A 24,426-nucleotide genomic window follows, 5' to 3' on the forward strand; every position below is an offset into this window, starting at 1 on the left:
TTTCTTGTACTGCGCATGCGTGAGAAAAAGCGTCTCGACTTTGACAACACAAGGGCTAACAGATTAGGTTAGTACAAAGAGAAATGGAGTAGTGTCGGGAGTAAGATCGCTTTAGGTGGTGTTTTATGTTTGAAAAGAAACGGAATATCCATAACAGAGAAGGGCACCATGGAAGAAAGCAAGCACAAACATTATCTTCATCATCTCATTAATATATTTCCAGCTATCCATGTCGATGTCGATGTCGACATGGTGGATAGACCACCTAATACTCGCATAAACCAAGTAGATATTTTCTTCTTGGCTTGTTCCATACTTATGCATATTGTGGATATGTGTTTCGATTATAACATCGCTATTCAATATTTTTTGGTTGGCCAAGTAGCGTATTTCGTTTGGACAATTTGCCTTATCCTGATTCCCTCTCTGATAAATGTTATAGTCAGCAAAAGGATGCAACATCAAGATAAAGAAGTAAAGTGCATTTTATTCGCTTAATCCGATTTATTCCAGCTAATTGAATTATATTAATAATATTGCATGTTATGTATATTTTTTACAATTTATCTGATTACAACAATATGTGTTTCTCTCTTCTCTTCTACAGAGAAATTCTGGCACGGATACGCCAGATGATCATAAAACAACGCGTTTAATGAGCAAAAGTAAATTTTATTTTGCGATTGCTGTTATCTTGCAATTAGCGCCAGTTATACATTATTGGGAAACTTTGAAGTATGCATTAAAAGCGCGGAAATGTGAGAAATCTGGAGACCGTACCAGTGAAAGACGATATTACCTGAAAATGCTCAAAGAAGATCAAGATGTTGCATTGCTAAGGGTATTTGAATGTTTCTTGGAAGCTGCACCGCAACAAATTCTGCAACTCACTCTAATGCTAAAGCATTATGATAATGGAATTAATCTTGCATGTACTTATATATTATTTCATTGTATTAATAAGCTTTAATGTTTTTGTGTTTTATAAATCTCAAAGTATAGAGTAAAATTAATTAGAATAATATTTAATACACAAAAAATTCTCTTATCAAAAATATTTTTAATGTTATTATTAAATATATTAATATATTTAATGTTATTAAGTTTATTGTCACAATATTTCACGTGCAAATTAACAGTCTGTGACACGAAATCAGATATTTTGCTATTACATCAAATTTCAATTATATTTCAATTAAGTATCTCATATAAATGCCTATATATGTATGCATATATTTTAATTAATTTTCTTAATTCGCTTCTATATTTTTTTTCAGCTGTACATCAAGCAGGTAGTATTATCAGCTCGCTTGTGAGCATGGGTTGGGCAATGGCTAGTTATCATCGTAGCATTCGATTAGCTCAACAAGATAAATCGAATATCGGTGTTATAGGAACTGTTTTACAATTTTTGTGGCACTTTTGTATTACAGGTACATATATATCCAATAATTAATATATGAAATTAAATATTATTCACCACATACTGTGAAAATAATTTTTTTTTTTTAATTCATGGAAATTATGATTGTAGTGGCAAGGATCTTATCTCTCAGTGTCATTGCAAGCATCTGGCCTTTATATACCATAATCTGTTGCATAATACATTGGATAAGTATGACAATATGGATTTTGATCGATTCCCATGGAATATTAGAACTTTGTCGGACTTACAGTCGTCCACCACATATGCAGTCTACAATTAAAGAACGCATTTACTCCATATTATTTGCTTCCGTTATTGGCATAGTTCATATTTTCATATATCTCAATGCAGTAGATGGCAAAACATTTTGGAAGCATCTGTGTTTCTACATTCTATGCTTTTTGGAAAATATTACAGCAAATTTGTTGTGGCAATATAGTTGTCCTCCTGCAGTTAGAGATGCTTGGTATTTTAATGTATCCTTTATTATTTGTATCATCTCTTTTATCTTGGGAGTTGCAGCAATGCTTTTATACTATACTGTCTTTCATCCTTCAAAAAGACAACATACTTCAAATGCATCAGTTCAAGCAACGTAACTTTGGATATCTATTTCTTATTTAGAAAAAAATGGAAGAGATAAACTATACAATGTGCAATCAATCCTATATTATGACTTTTATAAAGTCTTATGATAACCTTATTATAAGAAAAGAATCTCACTATTATATGAAATAATTTCATTGTATAGTTTAACTTTCAAAGATTTTGCAAAATAAAACAACTCGTACATTGTATTTCTACCATACATATAAAAAAAAGATATAAATAAATAAATATATATATGTTATATTTATATATATTTTTAATAAATATAAAATAAATAAATATACATTTATTATATAAATAAATATATATTTATTTCTATTTATATCTTTATATATATCTATAATTTTTACAAAAATTTTTTTATATGCTATTGTAGTTTTAATACAAACAAAGCTATTTTAATTATTACAAATATTTTAAAAATATCTTGAAAAGACTGTGCATATAATTGTTTGTGCAAGACTCTTGTATGTATTATAATTAATAGGGACCACTTACACATTTTTTTCTACTGAAATTTTGATAAAAATCTTTTTTACTTAAAATATAAAAAAATATAACATTTCTCAGGACTTGTACAGAGAGTGTATGAATTCAGAATACTATATATGTCTAATATGATATAAGATTTACTTATGTGATATTATTTAATAATGTTAATACTCAAGAATGTAAACTGCCATATTTCAATAATATATAATAAATGGAAAACAGAAAGAAAAATACACATTGATATTATTTTATTAATATAAAAATATCTTTACTTTTAAATAAAAATTATATTAATAAAGTTTCTTGTAATAGGCTTTGAAATATCTAAAACAATCTTATACTGTATATATGTATATACATTTATCTATTCGTAAATTTTGGAATTTATATTTTTTTCATCTTTGGTCGATAAATTTTTACTGTCTTAATCCATATATATTTCGTACTTTTGTAACATTAAGTTAAAAATAAATAGAATTAAATAAAAAATACATTCTAATTTTCTAAAACATTGCTTTCTATGCTGTTTATTACAATATCAGATATCAAATAATTGAAAATAATACATACTTTGTTCCTCACTAATTTTTAATTTTTTTTTTTTTGTTTTGTTCATTTCTTTATACTGTAAGGTGCTTAATGTATTTTTTTATAAAGTATACTAATAATAATAAAAATAATAAAATAAAAACATGATCTCAATATTAAAATTAAATTATAAAAAAGATACTGTGATACTATACTGATGAGAGATGTACACTTATAATTATATTAAATAATACAAAAATAAATAATATCAACAATTACTATATATACATTTATTCACAATCCATTATCAAACTTGAAAATAATATATATTATCATTAAAGAAGAAAGCACTATTTGAAAGCTCTTAAAGTTCATAATTTGTATTATAATTTGTAAATTAGTAATTCAATGCTGCATCTTGTATATTTATTAAGCTTTATTTTTTCATTTTTCTTCATTTAATTGAATAGATATTAACATCCAATGTAGCATACAGAATAAATTAACAACCAAAGAAATAAATCTTAACTTTGAAATATACTTTTGTTTCTTTTAAATATCAATCAACTGGATTTTGTACTACTATTAATATGAATTCTTTATCTGGTGCCACCATAATTTCATGTTTTTTGCTACGTATGCGCAAGAAAGTTAAATCATTTGTTGGATCCAAGTCACGTACGACAGAACGAGCTTTATCTGACAATTGGCTTATCAAACCTGCATATTGAACTGTTGTTGTGTTATCTAACGTTGACTTTATAGGAATACCTAAAATAAATATAATTTTATAAAATTTGATGGTTTATAGCCACAAATGAACCATGTCATTCTCTCATGTAATACCTTCTGCATTCACAACTATCGTTCCAACTACTCCTTTATGAGACTGAATTCGTTTCATAGTTTCTTCAACCTCTTGTGCCTTAAAAACGTATATTTTATAAAAAATTTTGTCCAGAGTTATGTATATTATACGTAAAATTAAGAAATTACGTACGTACCATTTTTTAGTGCAAAATAATCCTGAGATTTTCTTTGAAAAATAGTGCAATATAAAGATTACAATATCTAATGGTAAGCTGAAATGTCAACCGTACTATAAAATTTATGAAATCTCCTTTCCTTTTTTTCTATTATTCCTTTGGCGATATCGGTATCACTTTTCTTCTATGTACCGTTATGCATTAATGCGTTTATTTTATAAATATATCAAATATGCCTTCTACAGCTAGAACATGGCAACGCAATGGAATAACCAATAACATCATTTGTCCTTCTCTTTCTCTCGCATTTCTACGAACATGACATCATCAAGCATATAGCTGCGATCCACTTGACGCTACAGCTCCACAAGCTCTAGTTACTTTTATCCTGATTGGCTAATCACTAATTCCACTGAACCAATAGATTTTCAGACATTACATATCGCGGATCGGAGCACCAATAAAAAATTATCACGCTAAAATGAACATCAGGCACAGAATGAAGAGAGAGATATCTTCACTTGAATAATACTTGGTTCTATGCGCAACGCGCAACACGGGACGAGAGAGAGAGAGAGAGAGAGAGAGAGAGAGAGAGCGCGTGTCGATGTCGATGTGCGCGGTGCGTTCGACTTCTAACCTTCAAGTGGCGCCGCGTCACGCGGTCGGAATTCGGCACGCAGAGTGGGGGGCTGTGGTGGGGGGTGAGAGTGGGGGGACGCGCGCGCCGATGCGCCGCGCGGAGTGGGGGGCTGTGGGGGGGGGTGAGAGTGGGGGGACGCGCGCGCAACCCCCCACTCTCACCCCCCACCACAGCCCCCCACTCCGCGCGCCGAATTCCGACCACGTGACGCGGCGCCACTTGAAGGTTAAAAGTCGAACGCACCGCGCACATCGACACGCGCTCCAATATTATATATTATATATTCTATATTCTATGGTTGCGCGATTTGAAATTAGCAACACTGTTCATGTTATAAACTATAAACTTTGTGACCATGGACGTAAGATACGTCCATGTTCGGCATGCACTTTTGTTTCATGTTATTTTCGCTTCGAACCGTTTAATGGATCAAGAGCGAAGAATCTTACGCTTCGAAGCAAAAATTGCGTTAAACGGAATATACCTTTGGTTCATAGATTTTCTAATCTTAAAATATTATCTTTGACAGCTTTTTTTTTTCTTACGGTGTTGCGCGATGATTTTAACTTTCAGCTTTATTTACAATAAAATTTATAATAAATATTTATTCTGTTTTGTAACCTTCTTCATAATAAAAATTTAAATAGTTTTTACTGTCTTTATTATATTAAATCAGCAATATATTAAATACTGAAATGTTTATATAAATTTAGAAGCGCTACTTTCATAAAATATTTTTCATTTTAATATTTACAAGTAAATTTAAAAACACAGGTTTATAACAAGAAAATAAAAGACTTTATTATACACAATATAGCAAAAAGTTTGATTAGAAAACATTGAATTGTATTCAAGAATATAATTATTCTAATGTAAAAGATTATTTTTTTTAGGTATGTGATAATAATTTATATATACAGTTTGATACATTTAAATATAATTTTTAAATGTGTGAATTATTACTTATTCTTGCAGTTTAACAACAAGATCTGTACCAACATATTTTGGTAAATTAAGATTATATTGTGATTCTAACTTCTTAGGAACGAATCGTCCACCTAAATAATGAAATTTTCCTTCAAATTTAGATGCGCACATCTTTGGTGCCGTTAAAGATATTAACATTTGTGGTTTTATGCCTCCATCCTGCGGTGGGCCATTCTCGACATCCCAGCCTGAGGGTATATCTATACTGCAAATAGGAACAGTTGTATCTTTTAACATGTTAATGATACAAACAAACGGTTCTCTCACTGGTGGTTTAAAACTAAATCCAAGTAAAGCATCTATTACAATTGCATATTTGTGCAAAATTGTGGAATCTGTTGCTTTCTCTATGTGTTGATTTTCCAGTATAGAAATATCATTCTCAATACATTGATGCAACAGTCTCTCATATAATGTATTACTTGGTCGTTTCGGATAATAAATTTCTGGCGAATATCCAAAATGTTTCAAGTGCCTGGCGCATACAAGGCCATCACCACCGTTGTTGCCTGGTCCGCAACATACTAGCACTTTGTTAGAGTTTTCTGACAACGGATAAGATTTTGCAATTGCAATAGCGCAACTTTGTCCAGCCAATTCCATTAACTGATCAACGCTGAATTTATATTTCTCGAACAGATCTTTATCAATGTTGATAGCTTCCAATTGATTTAAATATTTCACCATCTTGCTATATTTCCTTCTGGTAAGCGTAGGAATGAATGATTTATTGATGCAAGAAGGCCTTATTCGTTTCAAACTCTGTAATTTTAAAGTGAACGATAAAAATCGTAACATTTATTAACTTGAATAAACTCGACACGGTGCATGAAAATTAAAATTACGGAGTTTACAAATATATGTTAATTATTCTTATGCGACTCTTGAACTCTGGACATGCCAATTCCAGCTGATTTCAAGAAACGAAACACATCGAATTATCGATTCGACATATCGAATTATCGATGATTCGATACATCGAATTATCGATTTATCCCTTGCCGAAAATCCCATCTCATTATTCCGTCTAGTCATTTTATTAGTTCATGGTTGTGACATGCGCAATATGACCGTCGAGCTGTCAAGTGGTGAACGCTAATTGGTCGTGGTTAGTTCATCCGGAACGACCAGTCAGCAACTAACGACTGACAGGTTGTATTTTGTCCTTCTAACCATGAACGATATTCCTGTTGTCACTTTTAATGTCACATAAATCATTTATCTCTATTTCCCAATGACGTTCTTGTAAATCATCTATAAATTGCACCACCATGATTTCTACAGCCCCATTTGTTTCGTTATTTCTCTTTTTGCTCAACGCCCAGGCAGGTCCTGTATTAAATACTCCACACCCGAAGTTGTTGGTCGTTTCTTACGATGCGTTCAGGTAAGACGAATGAGATATATATATATATATATATATATATATATATATATATATATAAAGTATCATTGTTAAAAAATAAAACTACTACTTTTTTCTTTTGTAGGTACAACTATTTTGAGAGAAACCACACACCATTTATGAGCAAGTTGAAAGCAGAAGGCACTCATGCGGAGTATATGATGAATATCTTTGTCACCAAAACTTTTCCTAATCATCATACAATGGCAACAGGATTATATGCGGAAACACATGGGGTTGTAGATAATGAATTTTATGATCCTGTCACTCACAATGTTACAAAATATTCGTACAAGCTATATCACTACAATAATAATATTCTTCCTATTTGGGTATGTAGAAAGAGATATATATGTTTAGTAAATGTTATTATATATTGTATTTTGAATATATTTTTATGTATAATTTATGTTCTATTAATGGTATGGTGTATAGACGGTAAATGAAAAAAGTGGCAGACATAGTGGTACAATGATGTGGCCAGGTTCTGTGTTTGAATATCAAGGAACATCGCCTACTTTTGCACAGGTGTGTATGCATATTACAGAATAATATAATCCTATATATTAGAATATAGAAATTAACAATCAAATTTTTCAGTCATTTAATGAGACAATTCCATGGAAAGACAGGGTTGATACATTAATGTCATGGTTTGTACATCCTACAAATCCAATAAATCTGGGAATATTGTACATCGAGGAACCAGATTACCATGGTCATGCTATAGGAATTAACAGTCCTGAATTTAATGAAATTCTAAAAAAGCTGGATAATATTACGAAGTACATGCATGATAAAATTGATGATTATGGCTTGACTGATCTCAATGTAATTCACTTAAGCGATCATGGCATGGCATCGGTTACGATAAAAAGAATAATTAATTTGACAAATTATATAAATGCCAGCGATTACACATTTGTAGGAACATCTCCAGGATTACATATTTTTCCAAATCCTGGTAAGGTTACTTTATAATATATGTGTTATGTGGAATTTTTAAACATATTTATATACTATTATATATCTTAAAATATTTTATCTGTTTAGGAAAAGAAGAATTGATTTATCAGAAATTAAAGTTAGCTGCAGAACAAACGAAGACATTCAAAGTATATAAAAGAGAAGATATCCCAAAAAAGTATCATTACGGCAATAATACTCGTATAGGACCTATTTTTGTCATAGCTGAAGTCGGATATGCATTTCAAAATCTTTACACTGCTATAGAATATTACAAAGAAAAATTTAATGTTACGGGTATAATTTATTTTGTACACTATATTTATTGCTATATTTATTGCGTATCACTTTTAACATTCAATCTATTATTCCCTTTTAGTCAATAATCAGACGGAATTTGGACTGCATGGTTATAATAATGAAGCTATGGAGATGCATCCTTTCTTCTTTGCTAATGGACCTGCTTTTATACCAGGATGTGAATTAGAACCTTTTAACAATACAGACTTATTTCCTCTATTTTGTAAAATACTTGATTTGAACTGTCCCATAGTTAATGGTACTTTATCTCATATAACAAAGTGCCTTAGAACAAGATCGAGAGAGGTATCAGTATCTACATATAAAATATTATGTAAGTATTCATTTTTTAATACAATTATATAAATTTTTTTCTGAGATTGTAATATTGTTATATTGATTTGTCAGTTGCAGTTATTGTAAGTATTGTTACATTACTAGGAATTACAGTAGCGGCGACAATAATTTATAGGAAGAAACGAAGATTAGCATATGATTATAGGTAAATAATATATGATAAATATTAATATAAGCTAGAGTATTCCCAATGTTGACAGAATTTTGAACAATTTTGTTCTTTTAAGTTCTTGAATTTTTCTTTCTCTCTTTTTCTAAATATCTTTCTTAGTATTTTATTTTATTTAAACTAACAAGAGCTTACAGTATTAAGAAGATTTAGTAACAAAATTTATTTTAATTTTTCAGGAAATCGTATTATACACTGGGCGAATAACCTATTACAATTGATAATAAATATGACATTATTTATATTTTAATTTTTAATTAATGACTTAGTGTAAGAAACATTAAATTGAAATATCATGTCATCATGATAAAGTATTGTTTTAATGCATAAAGTTAATTTATTTTTTTAATCTCTTTGTATAAACTTTATGTTTATATCTTTATGTACAAAAATATGTTATTGATATCAAATTTTACTAATCGAAGTGCTTAGCAACATAGTGTGGTGTAGAATTTTTAGATATTTAAAATGTTAAGAATTTGCTCAATCATATAAGATAGAAATAATCTTACATAGAAAATTAATGGTACTTCCTTCTTGGTATTGATAATATAACTTAATAAACTATGATATGTATATAATACTTGTGCGATCTTATTACTGTAAATGTAAGTATTTCTGAGTAAATCTTAATATTAATATCAATTAACTTTTATTTTTAGAAGGGTACTGGATGAATCAGAAACTCAACAGCTTTGGGATGAGAGTTTAATTCCTCATTTATGAAAATTTTGTTTTCAATAAAAATAAATGAATAATTTTTTAAAAAAGAAAAAAATATTCATATTTCTATCTTATTTACTTTTATTCTTTAATTATTCACTTGATATCTTCCATGCAAGTTATATCAAAAAATAGAAAATATCGTAAAGAGAACACTATATATTTTACGTCAAGGATTAATTTAAAAAAAAAATTTTTTTTTTCCCTCCCACATATTTAATCATCTGATTTAATTACGAGAGTATCGTATTATCTTGTAAAGCCGATCACAAGCGAGACATATAAGATGAAACAATTTGCATTGAATTATTTCGCACGAATTATTTCTTACGATATTTGTTGCAAAATCTCGGCACATAAATGCAATAAAATGTTTTCCGTTTGATCTCCCCTTCTACATTAACGACGATATAATTATCGTGCAACAGCGTTCTAAAGCAGACAATGTTTGAAACAATTTTTTAAATTGCACAAATTGCATTACAATTTATCTTTAAATAGCCAATTATATTTTGCAACACATAATTCTTTATTAAATTAGTTCAGTGTTGAAAACAATAAAGTATTATGTAACAAATAAATATATCAACTTATCACACAATTAATATAATAGTTTATAGTTTAAGATAATATAAGTTATTATATTACATTAATTAAAATATATCCATAGATATGTAAATATTGATATAATGTATGCACATATCTTTCTGAGTAAAAACAGGATGCGAACCGTTTTATACATTTTTTTCCGTAAGATCTCTAAGTTTCGAAATTATATACATATGATATGGAAGGAGAGGGAAAAATTCATAAGCCTAGATCTAGAATTACATTTATAAATTTAGAGTTGTACGTTTTATATAACATTTTGATATATATATAAAAAATATCTCTAGCTCTAGAATATAAAGTTAATTATATGCACGATGTGACTCTGACATATTGGTTCGAATTATTTATAGAATGCTTGATAATTCATATATTTGATAAAAGCATAATCGCCATTACCTATTATTTTCTTATATAATCACTATTTATGATAAATGGACGGGTAAAAAAATATTTTTCACTTTAGTAGACGCGACTAAATAACTTAAGATTAGTGATTTATTTGCAACGTAAATAAATTAGCATAAATTTATTCATATATCACTATGAGTTTACTTATTATTTATTAGTTTATATTAGTTTATCGTAAATGCAATTTTATTTTATTGTTATTTTTCTTTGTTGTAAGTTTTATATATACATTTTTGTACGTCTTCTCAAAAGATATTACTTGATATATAATTTCAATACTGCTAGATATATAATATATTATAAATGCATGGTTTTTTAATCAAGTTTTTGTACCTTGTAAAAAAATATTACTATAAATTGCTTGACAATATCGTACGATTGAAAATTGAGTTACACCGAAAAACAAATAGCTATATAGTATATAAGATTTTAGCGTATTGCAATAAATTACGATTATAAGAATAATGAAGAAATATATATTAATAAGAATTCAAAAATACAAATTCCATAACGCGATATTTCACATAATCGTCGATTCCACTTTACCTGTCATATCGCGACAGACAGTCATATATATTAATGATTATACTATTGTGCATTGTGTTAATTACATTTCGTAATGTTGACGGTGCTCTCGAAAGATATCGTGACAATTGCACAGATAAGATCGTTTTGCCTTTCTCCGATTGACATTTATTAGAGTTAGAGAACGAACAATATAAGATGCGACAGAAACGTTCTTTTGCAGCTCTAAAAAAGTATATACGAATTATTGAAATATACACGAATTATGTATATACTAATCTTGGCTCGATCAGATAAACGTTGATTAAGTATAAGTAGGGGAAATCTCACGGTAACATAATCGCGTAAACGCTATCTCACTCACTAGGTCAATTACTTTATAATTCCAGACGTTGGGTATACATACTTTTATACACGTACATACACATACACACATGTCTGGAATTATATTTTTTGTCAACTGAATCAATTAGTGACTTGGTGAGTCAGAGATAATTAAGATTGCACGCTAATTAATCATATTCTTTACGAATGGAATTTTGCAAACTCGCATTATCCGAGTGATTTATATGCAATGTATGCAATACATTTATATAATTGTATATAAAAGTGACACTGTTCTTTTAGCGAGAGGGCCTCGCTTTCATATAAATTTGAATTACTCTGTATACTTTTTTATTAATTGTGCCAGATGCTAATGGCAGAGAAAAATAATAAGGAATAAGTAACAATTTGATCACATTAATCATAGGACAATGTTTATATGATGTTTGCGTCTTAAAATTAATTTTTTTAACGAAAAATCCAATTAAGTCTTTCTTTGTAAATTAAAAATTGGAGTTTTTTATCTGCGACATACTAATAAAGTATCTCTTGTTTTCTATTTTTAAATGTAATTTTTATAATTGTTTTCCGCGCATCAGTATATTCATAATTGTTATTTTATAAATTGTATATTGCTATTTCATAAATGGTATTATATTACGTTATTTTATTTGTATCCTCTCTATACATATAGTTGTTGCAAGACTTTCTCTAAAAAGGCTGAATTAAAAAAAAAAAAAAAATATCAATAATTAGTACGTGTTTAAATCTTATGTATATAGTATATATAGCTTCACATATATTGATATCACATATATTGATATCTATACTGTTTTATATTACGTTTTCCATACGATTTTCTTGCGAATGTTGAAAATGAGATGATCTTAGATACGGTCTCATAGTAATAATAAAAATAAAATTAATTATTATGACAAGCTATATATAATTGAAAAGCCTCTCGTGTGAAATGTTTTAGAATTAAGTTTTTTAATTAATATTGTGCACGTTAGCGGACTTGGATATCCAATCGATATCCAAATATATCCACTGGGTGTCTGCGCCGTATAGGATGTGCGCGTCGCTAGAAAAGAGAAGAAGCCAACTCCAATGGTTCGAGCAACGATGGCCAGTGGACGAGGGCGATCGATGTGATCCGTGGCGCGTTCAATGCCACTTGGAGAACATTGAATTGTGTTCAGTAGCAGCAGAAAAAAGAGAGAGAAAGAGAGAGGGGATATACCCCACGATCGATGCTTATATATCTAGCTACGGACGCAACAAATCGTTCCAGTCGTTGTCTCTCTCGTCTCAGGATTAGCCCGTTTTTTCTTTCTTTTCGTCGATTATCCTCGGATTAGCCTCGATAAATGCCTCTCCGAGCCTTCGCGCTGTCGCGATACACTCCCACGATGTTATAAGTAAATAAGACTTGAATAAGACTGATCAATCGACCGTTCAGCCTTGCCGGTTCAATTATCGCGCCGAGTGAAGTAGTATCGCGCGAGGCGATAAAGATCAGTTTCGTCACGCGGTGATAGAGTAAACTTGAACATGTTTTACGGAACGTAAGAGATTCCCTGCGAGTGCTTACCGTCTCGTCGTCGAACGAAAGCTGGAGAGGAGCGCGCCTTTAAATAAGTCGAGATCGCGCGCGGATCTCCGCCGGGGATCCGTCATCTCGGATCTTGGTACCGCGGGCGCAGCATCCCTGAAGGCTGGAGTCGAGCGGTCGTCGCAGCGGTCGCAGCGGTCGCCGCGTGAAGAAAGTGTTGCCTCCTCTCTTCTCGCGGGGAGCATCGGAGATCTCGACCGACAACGAGATGCCGCCGCAGGAGAAGCTCACCGGCGGCGAATCCGCCCTCGGGGATCTGTCCTCGAAGGACACGAGTCCCGAGGCCTGTCTGTCGGCCTCGGCCTCGTCCGAGACCGGATTTCCGTCCGCCAAGAACGGCCGCAAGAGCGGCGAACAGGAGAACGATCCGGAGCAGCCCAAGGACGTAGACTTCGATGATCTGCTGCCCCACATCGGCGAGTTCGGTACCTATCAGAGGATCCTATTCGTGATGATGATACCGTTCGCCTTCTTCGTCGCCTGGGTATACTTCTCGCAGATATTTATAACTCTTGTGCCGGAGAAACACTGGTGCTACGTACCCGAATTGGAGAACCTCACGGTGGAGGAAAGGTAGGACAGTTCCACATTTAGCGAAGACGAAAACCTAAACATAGAATATTTATTTTATATATTTATTTTTATGTGCGTGTATTTCACACTCATATTTCACACATCAAAATACTCTCTTCCTCTCCCTCTATCTTTTTTTAAAACATAAATTTGAAGGACGTTAATTAAGAAATTGTTTGCTTAATGGTTACTTTGGCGTCTTAATTGCATCTTGAAATGCGGTTGTGATAATCTGTGCGAGCCTCGTGTAGCGCTTACTATGGATTTTAAAAGGATTAGAGATGCGACTTTGGAGATTGTCCTTCACAATCTGTTGGTTATAATTATCTCGTCTAAACACATCTTAACATTCCAATTATCCGCTATTCATATCACAAATGATAAGATGGCGATTCACGATAACGATCTATTGTATACTTCACTGATTCGAAAGAAGTTAATCAAACAAAACTTTATGATTACATATAATTACGTTGTGAAACGTGTGAGTGATGATGTATGTAAATTATAATTGGCATTCGATCGTTTTATTTAAAATTATTTTTTCTTTGAAGATTGGAAACTTTTTTATGAAAAATGATTATATGGAAAAATTTGTAAGCTTTGAAAAAAATATAAAACGTAAAAACAGAGCGATTTGCATTTATGCGATATTCGCGTTTATATAACTTGTTTTATCGCTGTAAGATATGTAAATTTGGCTGAAACGGTAATGTAATGATAAAAAATATAGATATGTTAATAACAATCTAAAAGCGTTCCTAACGATTCATTGTAAAGGTTGCACTTCGAATAAACACCCCCTCTCTCGCGCCTTTATGAATATAAAAAAAAAATATTAAATAATATAGGACATACACGTGTAATGCTAATCTTGGTTATCGTTGATCTGTCTCGCAGTCACGTCGTCGTCGACGTGAGCAATTTTTTTCTTTTCATCTTTAGCAATCGTAAAAGAAAACGCGTGGAAACTACAAAAGCGCACAGAGATATTAGCATTTACGTTCAACCAGGGGAAAGTGTGAAAACGACGCGACACGACGAGACCTTCGCAATTATACAATTCGATTGCATGACAAGACTCGCATGTGGCCAGTAAATTCTACATGCTATTTAATAATCCTCTGACGTCATAACGTAATTATCACGAGATAAATGACCGTTTGAGGGCAAGATTTTTTGCGGAAAAACACTCGTAAGAAATTATTGTACAAATGTCACGTGACAACGTATTGCAACGATCATAAAAGTGTCCTGATGGTTTTTTTTAAACGGAGCAACCAACCACGTGTCGTTCTAATTTGCATAATTGGTAAATATTATAATATATTCGTATTAAATGATGTTTACGTGACATACAGTGGAAAAACAATTCTTATAACGATCGCAACATTTTTGTTTTTTAAAAGAAAAAAAAATTTAGCGAGGGAAATATATGTATAATGAATAATTAGCTTACTCAAGTGCGAGTTATTACCATAAGCTATGCAAATTACAGTTAATGTATGTGGCTTAGTATGTTCTAATACCAACGATTATAACTATTAACGATAACTATTTTTTTTATAAATTATATCTCATCGGAAATATATTCTTATGTCGCTCTTGTGTGAAACTTATCCATTATGACATTTCGCGGCGTTTTCGATATTTCTCGCGAATGACTGTTAACTGTTAGCGCTATTAAGGATTGAAAATCAATAAGACACAAATATATATATTTTTTCGCGACACATGAAGCGTCCAACTGTTCGATACATGGATAATAATGCATGATAAATTTGCTCGAAACCTTCGTATTAGCAATGAGAGCGTGAACGCGAGAAATATCTGTGTAAACCTTTCGACATAATCCCGTGTTAAAGCTACGCTGATTACACGTGAAAGACTTATACAACACGTGCCTTCCTGCAATGCGTATTTCAATTTATACTGTGTAATTGTCTGATTATAATGTGTTATCACGAACGCGAAAACACGACAGAGTTTGCAAAAATTATTTGAAAGTTGTAGTCATTAAATGCAACGCGTGATATTTGATTACACAAAGCGTTTCGCGAGCGTATTCATGTTTCTATAAATCCGCGAAGCTTCACCTGGATCTTCGAAAAATTAAAAATTTTTAAAGCTTTAATTGGGTTAATAAAGCTTTAATTGGGTGTCATCTTTTATCGCTATTTTCTAATTTTTAATTGTTAAATAATGAGCTTAATGATTAAGCTTACGTTTTAAAATTTGATTAAAAACTTTCATTTGAAGATATACGAAGACTATATGGCAGCTTAAAATTTGTTTCGCAAGAAAAGTGACATATTTTTTTCCATAATTACTTGTAATTAAAATAACTATATCTCATAGACTTCTTTCAAATTAGAATCGAGTCTAAACTGCACAAGAATTCACAAATTGAAAATTGTGGAATATCTTATACATATATCTTTATGTATACGTATAAAATATTTTATAAAAGAAGCCATACTAACACGACATATTTTTATCATTGGTTTGTGAATATGAAAAATTATTGCAAGTATTTTCGAATAATATGTTAAAAGATTATTTCTTTCTTAATGGAGAGATATATATCTTTGCACATACATCTGAGATTTATGGTCTATAACTTCAACATTCTTGCGTAGTTATACTGGACGTGAGTGGAGACGCTCTCGCGCGAACGTATCAAGGATGAAAAACGTTGTGCGTTGCAATCGACATCGAATGCGTTCATTCGTTTGTATAAGTCTCTTGTGTAAAGGTCAGATTACGTGCGTTATTAACTGAAGGTTAATAGCGCACGCACCGATTAATTGGAGACCTTTATATTACGCCTTATATTAATTGCCGGCATCATTTTCAGTTTCCAGTCGAGATACTCTTATCTGTAAAGCTTGACATTTATTCGCGATCAACGTTTGACATTTTCTTGAATAAACCTTTCTTATCATTGCATTTTTTTTTTAGTTCAATGTTTCTTATTATATCGACTGTCTTATCAGAATTCTACGTTAATTTCACTTTGTTCTAATGGTTTTTTTTTTCTAATTTTCGTTTTTCAGGATCGCATTGGCGATACCAGTCGACGGAGATGGTTATTCCAAGTGTACTATGTACGATGTGAATTATACAGAGATAATTTTAAAAGGGATCAGAGACGCGGATCCGAGCTGGCCGACGAGGGGTTGTTCGCAAGGTTGGGAATTCAATTTTACCGATATACCCTACGAGACCGTGGCGACTGAGGTAAGAATAAAAAGGATCATTAAGTGTGAAAGACGGAAATTGATTGACTCGGGATGGATCACCGATAAAGAGCGACGTTTCTCTTTCTCGATCTTTTCATTAAGTGTATTCGCGACATTATTCGAAACACATTTCATAGTAAATTGTAAAGCAGGTAATGATAAAGTACGGTAAACGACCGAGATGATGTAATAAATAAATCTGCGACAGCCGAAAAAACGCTATATAGAGTTCTCAGATAGATCTTCCGAATATTTTTTAAATAGTATATAAAAGTGTGATTAAATTAATATGGAGTCAATTTTTCCTTAAAAATATCGAGGGATTTTCTTTGCAAGTCTTCAATTTTTTCCTGTCATATATTTTTCTAACAAATAAGTTTCAAAGTAAGATTCCATTAAAGTAAACTTTATTTTTGAGATTAACTGAAAAATTTCTTGAATCTTTTTACTTCGCAAAGTATTATTTGCGAAAAGCTTTTCTTTTCGCTTGCAACTCGGAAACTATACCTCGATATTTTTGCTAAGGAAAAATCATATCCAAATTGACTTGAAAATTGACCATTAAAAGAACATCCGGTGATTTTAAGACATTCTGTATACTGTCATGGTATGTTGCAACACGTTTCTATTACACAAATTCGTGTGAACGATGGGTGCTACATAAAAAGATCTTGATATAGATTCTAAGAGATTTTAAAGAAATTCTAAGAAATTTTAAAGAAATCTCTAAGAGACGTATTTTAAAAGATCCCAATATAAGATCATAATATAAATAAAAATATCTTGATGTAAAAAATCGTCTTAATAGAATTTAGTTTAAATCATGAAGCAACATGTAAATCCTTTCATATTTCTCAAATTTATTTAATCGTTTAAAAATAGAATCATATCATCAAATAAATTCTAAAGGGATTATAAATCATTCCTATTGTTTTTTGCAGAGAATTAAATCTTCTCGCTGTTCTCGTATGTGTTAATTCTCACATAATCGCATTCTAATAAGCTCTCGGAAATTTGTAAAAGCTGTAACGCGAGACGTATATACACACAAAAAGCGACAAAGTATCTTTATCGCCTTAAGAAATTAATTATTCCATCCCGGATCTTTCGTTGCAGCTAGGATGGGTGTGCGAACACAGTGCCCTGCCTACGACCGCCCAGAGCATCTTCTTCGTCGGCGCGATCTTTGGCGGTCTCATATTTGGCTGGATCGCCGACAGATACGGGAGAATACCGGCGTTGGTCGGTGCCAACGTCACCGGATTTTTGGCAGGAGTCGCGACTGTCCTGGCTAGCAGTTTCTGGGAGTTCGCGCTGTGCCGGTTCTTCGTCGGCTTCGCCTTCGATAATTGCTTCACCATGATGTACATATTAGGTACATATATGTATATGATGCATATTCACGCGTTGCCAGGATCTTCGTAGATTCGGCTCTTTTGGAAAGAATCATTATAAAAAGAAAAAGATTTTAAAACTCTTTTCGTCGCTCTTTTTCTACTTTGATTTGCGCGTCGCGTTTAATTATTTTTTTTATTAGCGATAAGAGATTCCTTCCGCAATTTATTGTTTGGAAGACAGTGAATTATGCAAGTTTATTGTGAAATTCGACAACACGTGTACGCGTTTAAAAAAGTAATGGCCTAAGTAATGACAGTCGCGATAACGACTTCGCGTCATTAATTATGACTATATAGAATTGCGAATAACGACAATGATAATGACTTCGCCAAGAACCATTAACAAATTATTAATTTAAGCCACGTACACGAAGACTCGAATTCGCTTATTTTTGCGTTTGGATATGCATATCTAAGGCATCACTAGGATATGCATAATTAATTAGAGAAGATAGACAAAGGGTGAATTATGATTCACAATATTTTATACGCATAATCGTTATCGATAATACAATCGATCGTGCTACTTGAAACCCATAATCTTAGATATAATTATGTTTTTTATTTTTATATCGCTAGTAAATTAATCAACAGGGTAGTTAAATTAATCGACCACACTAGCCAATGAATTTGTCTAAGTTATTACTTTATCGACCATATGGTTGTGGTTTTTATAAAGTATAACTTGAAAATATATAAAGTAATAACTTAGACAAATTCATTGGCTAGTGTGGTCGATTAATTTAACTACCCTTAGATATAATGATAGAACTTGGTAATCGTTAAACAGAGACTCGGTGGAATTCTAGGTCAGCATCGATTAAAGATCGTTTTTAAAATCATTTCTCTTTATTCTATCGCGCTTATTATTAAATCAACGATTATTACAAAAACAAATAAAAACTCTGCGCGTTTCTATTCAAGGGAATATTTCCCATATTCCAATTTTAAACGTAAGAACAATGCGTGATAGTGTGATAGAGAGACACATTTCCTCGCGTATTCACCAAACCATTACATCAACCTTAACCCCGTCAGAGCTCCGTCTATAAGCGCGATAATCGTCGTTATTTCAATGCAATTGTAATTAAGTTGATTAAATTGTAATGGAGCCTCTCACGTCATCATAAGAGAATTGAAATTCAAACTTTTATTCGCACACCACATATACATATAATGCATTTCTAATCAAGATATCAGATTTTCGAATTTATTTCTCTTCTCTCAAGTAATTATACCCAATTGTCGCTTCGGCCTTCGACCCGAATGCGATTGTTAATTCTAATCTTCAATTTTCGATTATTGCAAGTCATGGCCGATTTTAATCGCCCTTAGAACATATATCAATATATGTATGTATATATATATATATATATATATATATATATATATATGTTGTAATCGATCGCCTTTAATTCAATTTTCATTCAGGTCAAGCTCGTCCAGGGTTTGACTCACAGGTTTCGTCACGGTTGTCGCATTCGTGCCTTATGTCAGTTTCGTTTCGTCGATTTCGCAGTCAGTAGAAACGTCGCTAATATGTTATTAAATTAAAGATTTGCCCCCGGCACGTGAAAGGATCGATTTGATCGATTACATTCGCTGACATTTCATCGACTCTCTCATTCAGAATATATCCCCGCATGATATTACATTCGATAATCATAATCACTCGATCGACGTCGTAGCTTTATATCTTACGACAATTTGCTTATTTTTCAAAGAAAAAAGGAAAACAAAAAATATTTTTAATCATTATGTAATATATTCGTGAAAAAAAATCAGAAATATATATCGTACGTGTAAACTTGTAAAATTGCTCAAGAAAGATATAGCGCATTTTGAAATTTCGAATTTGTTTATACTGTCTCGGTTGACCTTGGTTAAACATACGCCTAGTTCACTGATAATTTTACGCTTCACAGATGGATGATCCGCGAAGGTAGCGCATTAAAAAAAATGACCAGTCCTGTTGATCTAATTGCAATACTGTCAGCGATGTAATGCACTACCTTTCTAATAAACAGGAAGCAATATCACGTTGCTACAATATTGTAGTATTTATTTATTATTGTACGATGAGAATGATGAAGGAGATGTGTTGGGTTACCAACAACATAAGTTTACGCCAGCTATTAGACATCCCGCGCTAATAATTGGTTATTATCTAAATTATAAGAAAATTTCAGCGCGTTCTCTAATTTTTGTTCTGGACATTCTGCGTAATGTCAGGGCGAAGGATGTTGACGTAATGTAATTTGGTCAAGTCTATTACAGACATGACATTCAGTTGAAAAGTATAAATTATTATCTAGATATAGTATAAAATATTATCTCTTATTATATAGAAATAAGAATATCATATATATATATATATTTTACGAAATTATAGGACTATCTTAAGACGACGATTTAATTTTGCATCATCGTTCCTGACTAAAACTCTTAAATCAACATCGAGCTTCGCTAAATGTCGATGTTTAAAACAGTGTGTCTTTTTTAGTGTTGGAATATGTAGGACCAAAGTGGCGTACCTTCGTGGCGAACATGTCGATAGCTCTCTTCTTCACGTTCGCTGCCTGCATCTTACCGTGGATCGCGTACTTTCTGGCCGACTGGAGGATGACCTGCATCGCCATATCCGTCCCCTTAGTTCTGGCAGTAGCAGCTCCTTGGTTGGTGCCAGAGAGCGCGAGGTGGCTCGTCAGCCAAGGTCAAGTGGAGAAAGCCATCAAGATCCTGGGTAAATTCGAACGCATGAACGGCACGAAAGTGCCCGACAACGTCTATCAGCAATTTCGTGTAAGAATCGCATGTCCCTCGTCACTTTTTCTCGCGCTCGGAGAAAGCTTGTCGTATCGAATTTAGTGATAAAAACTCACGATGTGCATCGATGTAACAGGAAACTTGCGCCAGAGTGTGCAAGGAGCAGGAAGCGGACAAGACTTATTCCGTAGTGGATTTATTTAAGAGTCCACGCTTGCGAAACGTTACGATCCTCCTCATTATCATCTGGTGAGTATCAGTCGATGGAAATATATGTCTTCAATTTCTGAAACACAAAATGTATACTAAAGTTAGATAGATGTGATATTATAAAAAAAACATTCTTTGCATCAATGGAAAATTTGATATTAAAAGTAGAGAAATGTATATGTCGGTGATAAAATAATAGATATTCGATCGAAAATAAATCTGCATCTTACCTAATATCTCTTACAATGTAGGATGGCGATATCGCTGGTATTCGATGGTCACGTTAGAAACGTGAATAATCTCGGGCTCGACGTCTTCATGACGTTTACCATCGCGGCATTTACCGAATTACCCGCCGACACGTTCCTCACCCTTGTTCTGGATCGATGGGGTCGGCGGTGGTTGGCATGCGGTACCATGGTAATTTCGGGAATTTTCAGCATTTGGGCGAGCGGGGTTTCAAACAGTGAGTGCAACGACAGATATTAATTCTTCTCTTTCCAATATATACATTATAGTTATATGTATATTATTTAAGTTACGTATTGTATTATTTAATTAGAAACTTGTGTCTTCAATAATTAGTAGAATTATAGAATCACAATATTATTGTAACTCTGTACTAAAGTAGACTGTAGAATTACATTCACATTCACGTGTCTTTTTCAGGCTGTCGCAATTACAGACAACGGATACAGTCTCTTTCGTTTTAATTGAACGTTTCAGTGGTTTATTCGGCCACCCTGGCGATTGTCGGTAGATTCTGGGTCAACATCTCGTACAACATCGGTCTTCAGTACGCGGCCGAAGTGTTGCCAACAGTTGTGAGGGCGCAAGGGGTCGCCTTGATCCATATAATGGGATACGTCGCCAGCATCCTCGCGCCCTTTGTTGTTTACTTGGACGTTGTCTCGTCCGTTCTGCCGCTATTGGTTCTGGGTATCATAGGCGTCCTGGGCGGTCTTTTGACACTCTTGTTACCGGAGACGTTGGATAAAGATTTACCACAGACCTTGCAGGACGGCGAGGATTTCGGAAAAGATCAACAGATGTGGGATATGCCGTGTTTCTCGAAGTAAGTGTCAAAATTAATTCTTTTATATTATTCGATTAAACACACATATGTAAAAAATATATTTGTTCTCCGATCTCTCTTTTACATGTCCGTTTAAAACTTTTCCTTTCCTTTTATTGAATACAATGTAATTTTAGCAGTAGAGAGTGATATATTTTACCTCTAAAGAAGACATATATTCAAATTTATTTTTTTTTTTTATAGGAAAAAGCTTGCAGATGTGGAAGTGCCACCGGTGGCTATTTTCCGGTCGTTCGAGCGTAGCAGTTTCCGAAGTTCGATGAGAGCGTCCACCCGTGGCGAAACCCTGAGGAGCAGCATGATACAAAGATCGCATAGCGTAAGATCGCGAAAGAGCGTAAATGCGGCCACGGAAGCGGAAAACAAATAATTATCCCAAGGGACGTAACTATATGATTTTGGAAATATTCCTTCTTTCCACCATTGTTCCTTCCTTCGCCAACGTGTGATATATCGAAGCTACCAAAATCAAATTATACGCACACTTATATACCCCTAATGATATCTATAGTTTTAAATGGGCAAAAAATGGAGTATTGCTTTTTCTTCCAGCATGCTCTTACACAGTTGGAAAATTTGTGTTTTCTTGTTAAAAACGGTCCCTGTTAAAATTTTTGTGTTATTTAATATTTAACACATTCATGTGTTAATTTAACATATTGCTGTTATGTTAATTGGACTCAAATGTTAAATTATTAAAACAACTAAAAAAAAGTGTAAAAATAACACAATGTATATCTATTTTTAATTTTACACAATAAATATGTTCCGTATTATTAGTGACAAGATTTATCTGTTAAAATTTACAGAAAAAAAATGTTAATTTTACTTTATAATATAAGTGGGGGTGATAAAATGTAAAATTAACAATTTTTTAGTTAATTCTTACATTAAAACTATGTTAATTTTACACAAAATTTATTTGAAGTTTATTTGAAGTTTGCATTTATTTTATGTTAAAATATTAACACAATATTCGTGTCACCATTTAACATATCCGTATTATGTTAAATTAACACAAAAATTTCTGTGGACCGTTTGGGAGAGGTGATATTTGTTAAATTTAACACAAATTTTTCAACTGTATACTTAAAGAGAGAAAGAAAGGGGTGGGAGAGGGAAATTATGTGATTAATAGTATATATTATGTGATTAATAGAGGTATATGAATAGAGAGGAGAGTAGAAATGACAATTAGAAACTTGATTAAATTAAGCTCTAATCGGCTGTTCTACATATATTTCTACTGTGATTTTATATCATAGAATCTTTTCAATTTTCCTCAATATACTTTTTAATCTTATATGTGACATCTCTGAAATTTAATTCGAATTTCAGAGAAAATAGATAGGAATTTTACGGGCAGCCATGTAGTATTAACGTAATTTTATGATTTTTTTAATTGCAATATTTCTTTCACATAGTTGTATTTAGTAATAAGAAGAAACTGAGTTAAGTTACAGTTAAAACACATGCGAAACCCCACACACGTTCCTTTTACAAAATATACCTTTTGAAGGGAAAAGATATATTTTTTCAGATACGAGATCACACTCCGATCTCGAGGAATGTAACCGCATTGGAAAATAGATGAGGCACAGATGAAAGGCAAATACCTACTCGAGATAATGTAATATTTCTTCTATGCATTTTAAATTGATCACGCTGCCGCGCGTGCATCTCGTCAGTATTGCTCGCATACAATATGATATTGTGATGTAAATGAAATTTTTATCGAACTATCTCGAATGATGCAATGCGCTGAATACGAATGAAGATTCCGCATCCCGAATGATAAGTTTTGTCGAGCAACAACTTTGTTGTTGACGAGATGCGGGGTCAACATCTCTGCCTGTCATGAGAAATGTGTTCGTCTGAAAATATTTTTCGTTAAAATTCAGAGAAAACTTGACACATCATGTACATAGAATATTTTATATTGTAAATAAGCTTCGAAAGAGATTATTACAAATTAATTTGTATCCCGTTAATCTGTGTTAATAAACGTCAAATAATTCAATTCGTTCAATCGAATTAATTAAGATAATTACCGGTATGATCATGTTT

General features: G+C 32.4%; 5 protein-coding genes across 8 annotated transcripts; 3 read left to right on the plus strand and 2 right to left on the minus strand.

Annotated features, from left to right (window-relative positions):
- The first annotated feature begins 38 nt into the window (after positions 1-38).
- Positions 39-2,248, plus strand: LOC145944412 (XK-related protein 6). The gene is made up of 4 exons (XM_083052717.1): positions 39-474; positions 608-932; positions 1,278-1,433; positions 1,535-2,248. Exons 1-4 carry the CDS (start codon positions 169-171, stop codon positions 2,023-2,025), a joined length of 1,278 nt encoding a protein of 425 aa, XP_082908843.1. The 5' UTR covers positions 39-168; the 3' UTR covers positions 2,026-2,248.
- Positions 2,249-3,385: 1,137 nt separating this feature from the next.
- Positions 3,386-4,634, minus strand: Robl (dynein light chain roadblock). 3 transcript variants are annotated; one of them, XM_083053033.1, is made up of 4 exons: positions 4,278-4,630; positions 4,060-4,137; positions 3,902-3,980; positions 3,389-3,826 (listed from the first exon to the last, which is right to left on the minus strand). In XM_083053033.1, the coding sequence occupies exons 2-4, from the start codon at positions 4,060-4,062 to the stop codon at positions 3,615-3,617; spliced, it is 294 nt and encodes a 97-aa protein (XP_082909159.1). In that variant the 5' UTR covers positions 4,063-4,137; positions 4,278-4,630; the 3' UTR covers positions 3,389-3,614. The 3 variants fall into 3 exon arrangements, with proteins under 3 accessions (XP_082909160.1, XP_082909159.1, XP_082909157.1); XM_083053034.1 differs by having other exon boundaries at positions 3,386-3,826; positions 4,056-4,634; XM_083053031.1 differs by having other exon boundaries at positions 3,391-3,826; positions 4,060-4,627.
- An 861-nt stretch (positions 4,635-5,495) lies between these two features.
- Positions 5,496-6,592, minus strand: Naxe (NAD(P)HX epimerase). The gene has a single exon (XM_083052918.1). The coding sequence runs from the start codon at positions 6,467-6,469 to the stop codon at positions 5,648-5,650; it is 822 nt and encodes a 273-aa protein (XP_082909044.1). The 5' UTR covers positions 6,470-6,592; the 3' UTR covers positions 5,496-5,647.
- Positions 6,593-6,763: 171 nt separating this feature from the next.
- On the plus strand, positions 6,764-10,165 carry LOC145944535 (ectonucleotide pyrophosphatase/phosphodiesterase family member 5). 2 transcript variants are annotated; one of them, XM_083052915.1, is made up of 8 exons: positions 6,764-7,058; positions 7,162-7,408; positions 7,512-7,604; positions 7,677-8,040; positions 8,130-8,339; positions 8,422-8,676; positions 8,751-8,844; positions 9,531-10,165. In XM_083052915.1, the coding sequence occupies exons 1-8, from the start codon at positions 6,943-6,945 to the stop codon at positions 9,592-9,594; spliced, it is 1,443 nt and encodes a 480-aa protein (XP_082909041.1). In that variant the 5' UTR covers positions 6,764-6,942; the 3' UTR covers positions 9,595-10,165. The 2 variants fall into 2 exon arrangements, with proteins under 2 accessions (XP_082909041.1, XP_082909042.1); XM_083052916.1 differs by lacking the exon at positions 9,531-10,165 and adding an exon at positions 9,048-9,459 and having other exon boundaries at positions 6,765-7,058.
- Positions 10,166-12,610: 2,445 nt separating this feature from the next.
- Positions 12,611-24,379, plus strand: LOC145944528 (organic cation transporter protein-like). Its single transcript, XM_083052894.1, has 8 exons — positions 12,611-13,648; positions 16,705-16,888; positions 18,007-18,265; positions 20,791-21,089; positions 21,190-21,302; positions 21,515-21,729; positions 21,990-22,338; positions 22,543-24,379. Exons 1-8 carry the CDS (start codon positions 13,284-13,286, stop codon positions 22,727-22,729), a joined length of 1,971 nt encoding a protein of 656 aa, XP_082909020.1. The 5' UTR covers positions 12,611-13,283; the 3' UTR covers positions 22,730-24,379.
- The last annotated feature ends 47 nt before the right edge of the window (positions 24,380-24,426 follow it).

This window comes from Prenolepis imparis, unplaced genomic scaffold (assembly GCF_030444845.1).
Source record: "Prenolepis imparis isolate NDT839.2.m4 unplaced genomic scaffold, iyPreImpa1.0 SCAF_13, whole genome shotgun sequence".
Lineage (NCBI taxonomy): Eukaryota > Metazoa > Arthropoda > Insecta > Hymenoptera > Formicidae > Prenolepis > Prenolepis imparis.

Bases quoted from the DNA above. Each gene is read 5' to 3' on its own strand.
- Naxe (XM_083052918.1), bottom strand. From the start codon at position 6,469: ATGTTACGATTTTTATCGTTCACTTTAAAATTACAGAGTTTGAAACGA.
- LOC145944535 (XM_083052915.1), top strand. From the start codon at position 6,943: ATGATTTCTACAGCCCCATTTGTTTCGTTATTTCTCTTTTTGCTCAAC. The intron at 8,340-8,421 runs GTATAATTTATT...ATTCCCTTTTAG, and splicing joins AGAAAAATTTAATGTTACGG to TCAATAATCAGACGGAATTT. The intron at 8,677-8,750 runs GTAAGTATTCAT...TTGATTTGTCAG, and splicing joins ATCTACATATAAAATATTAT to TTGCAGTTATTGTAAGTATT.
- LOC145944528 (XM_083052894.1), top strand. From the start codon at position 13,284: ATGCCGCCGCAGGAGAAGCTCACCGGCGGCGAATCCGCCCTCGGGGAT. The intron at 13,649-16,704 runs GTAGGACAGTTC...TTCGTTTTTCAG, and splicing joins AACCTCACGGTGGAGGAAAG to GATCGCATTGGCGATACCAG. The intron at 21,303-21,514 runs GTGAGTATCAGT...CTTACAATGTAG, and splicing joins ATCCTCCTCATTATCATCTG to GATGGCGATATCGCTGGTAT.
- LOC145944412 (XM_083052717.1), top strand. From the start codon at position 169: ATGGAAGAAAGCAAGCACAAACATTATCTTCATCATCTCATTAATATA. The intron at 475-607 runs GTAAAGTGCATT...TCTCTTCTACAG, and splicing joins TGCAACATCAAGATAAAGAA to AGAAATTCTGGCACGGATAC. The intron at 1,434-1,534 runs GTACATATATAT...TTATGATTGTAG, and splicing joins GTGGCACTTTTGTATTACAG to TGGCAAGGATCTTATCTCTC.
- Robl (XM_083053033.1), bottom strand. The intron at 3,827-3,901 runs GTATTACATGAG...TATTTATTTTAG, and splicing joins GATAGTTGTGAATGCAGAAG to GTATTCCTATAAAGTCAACG.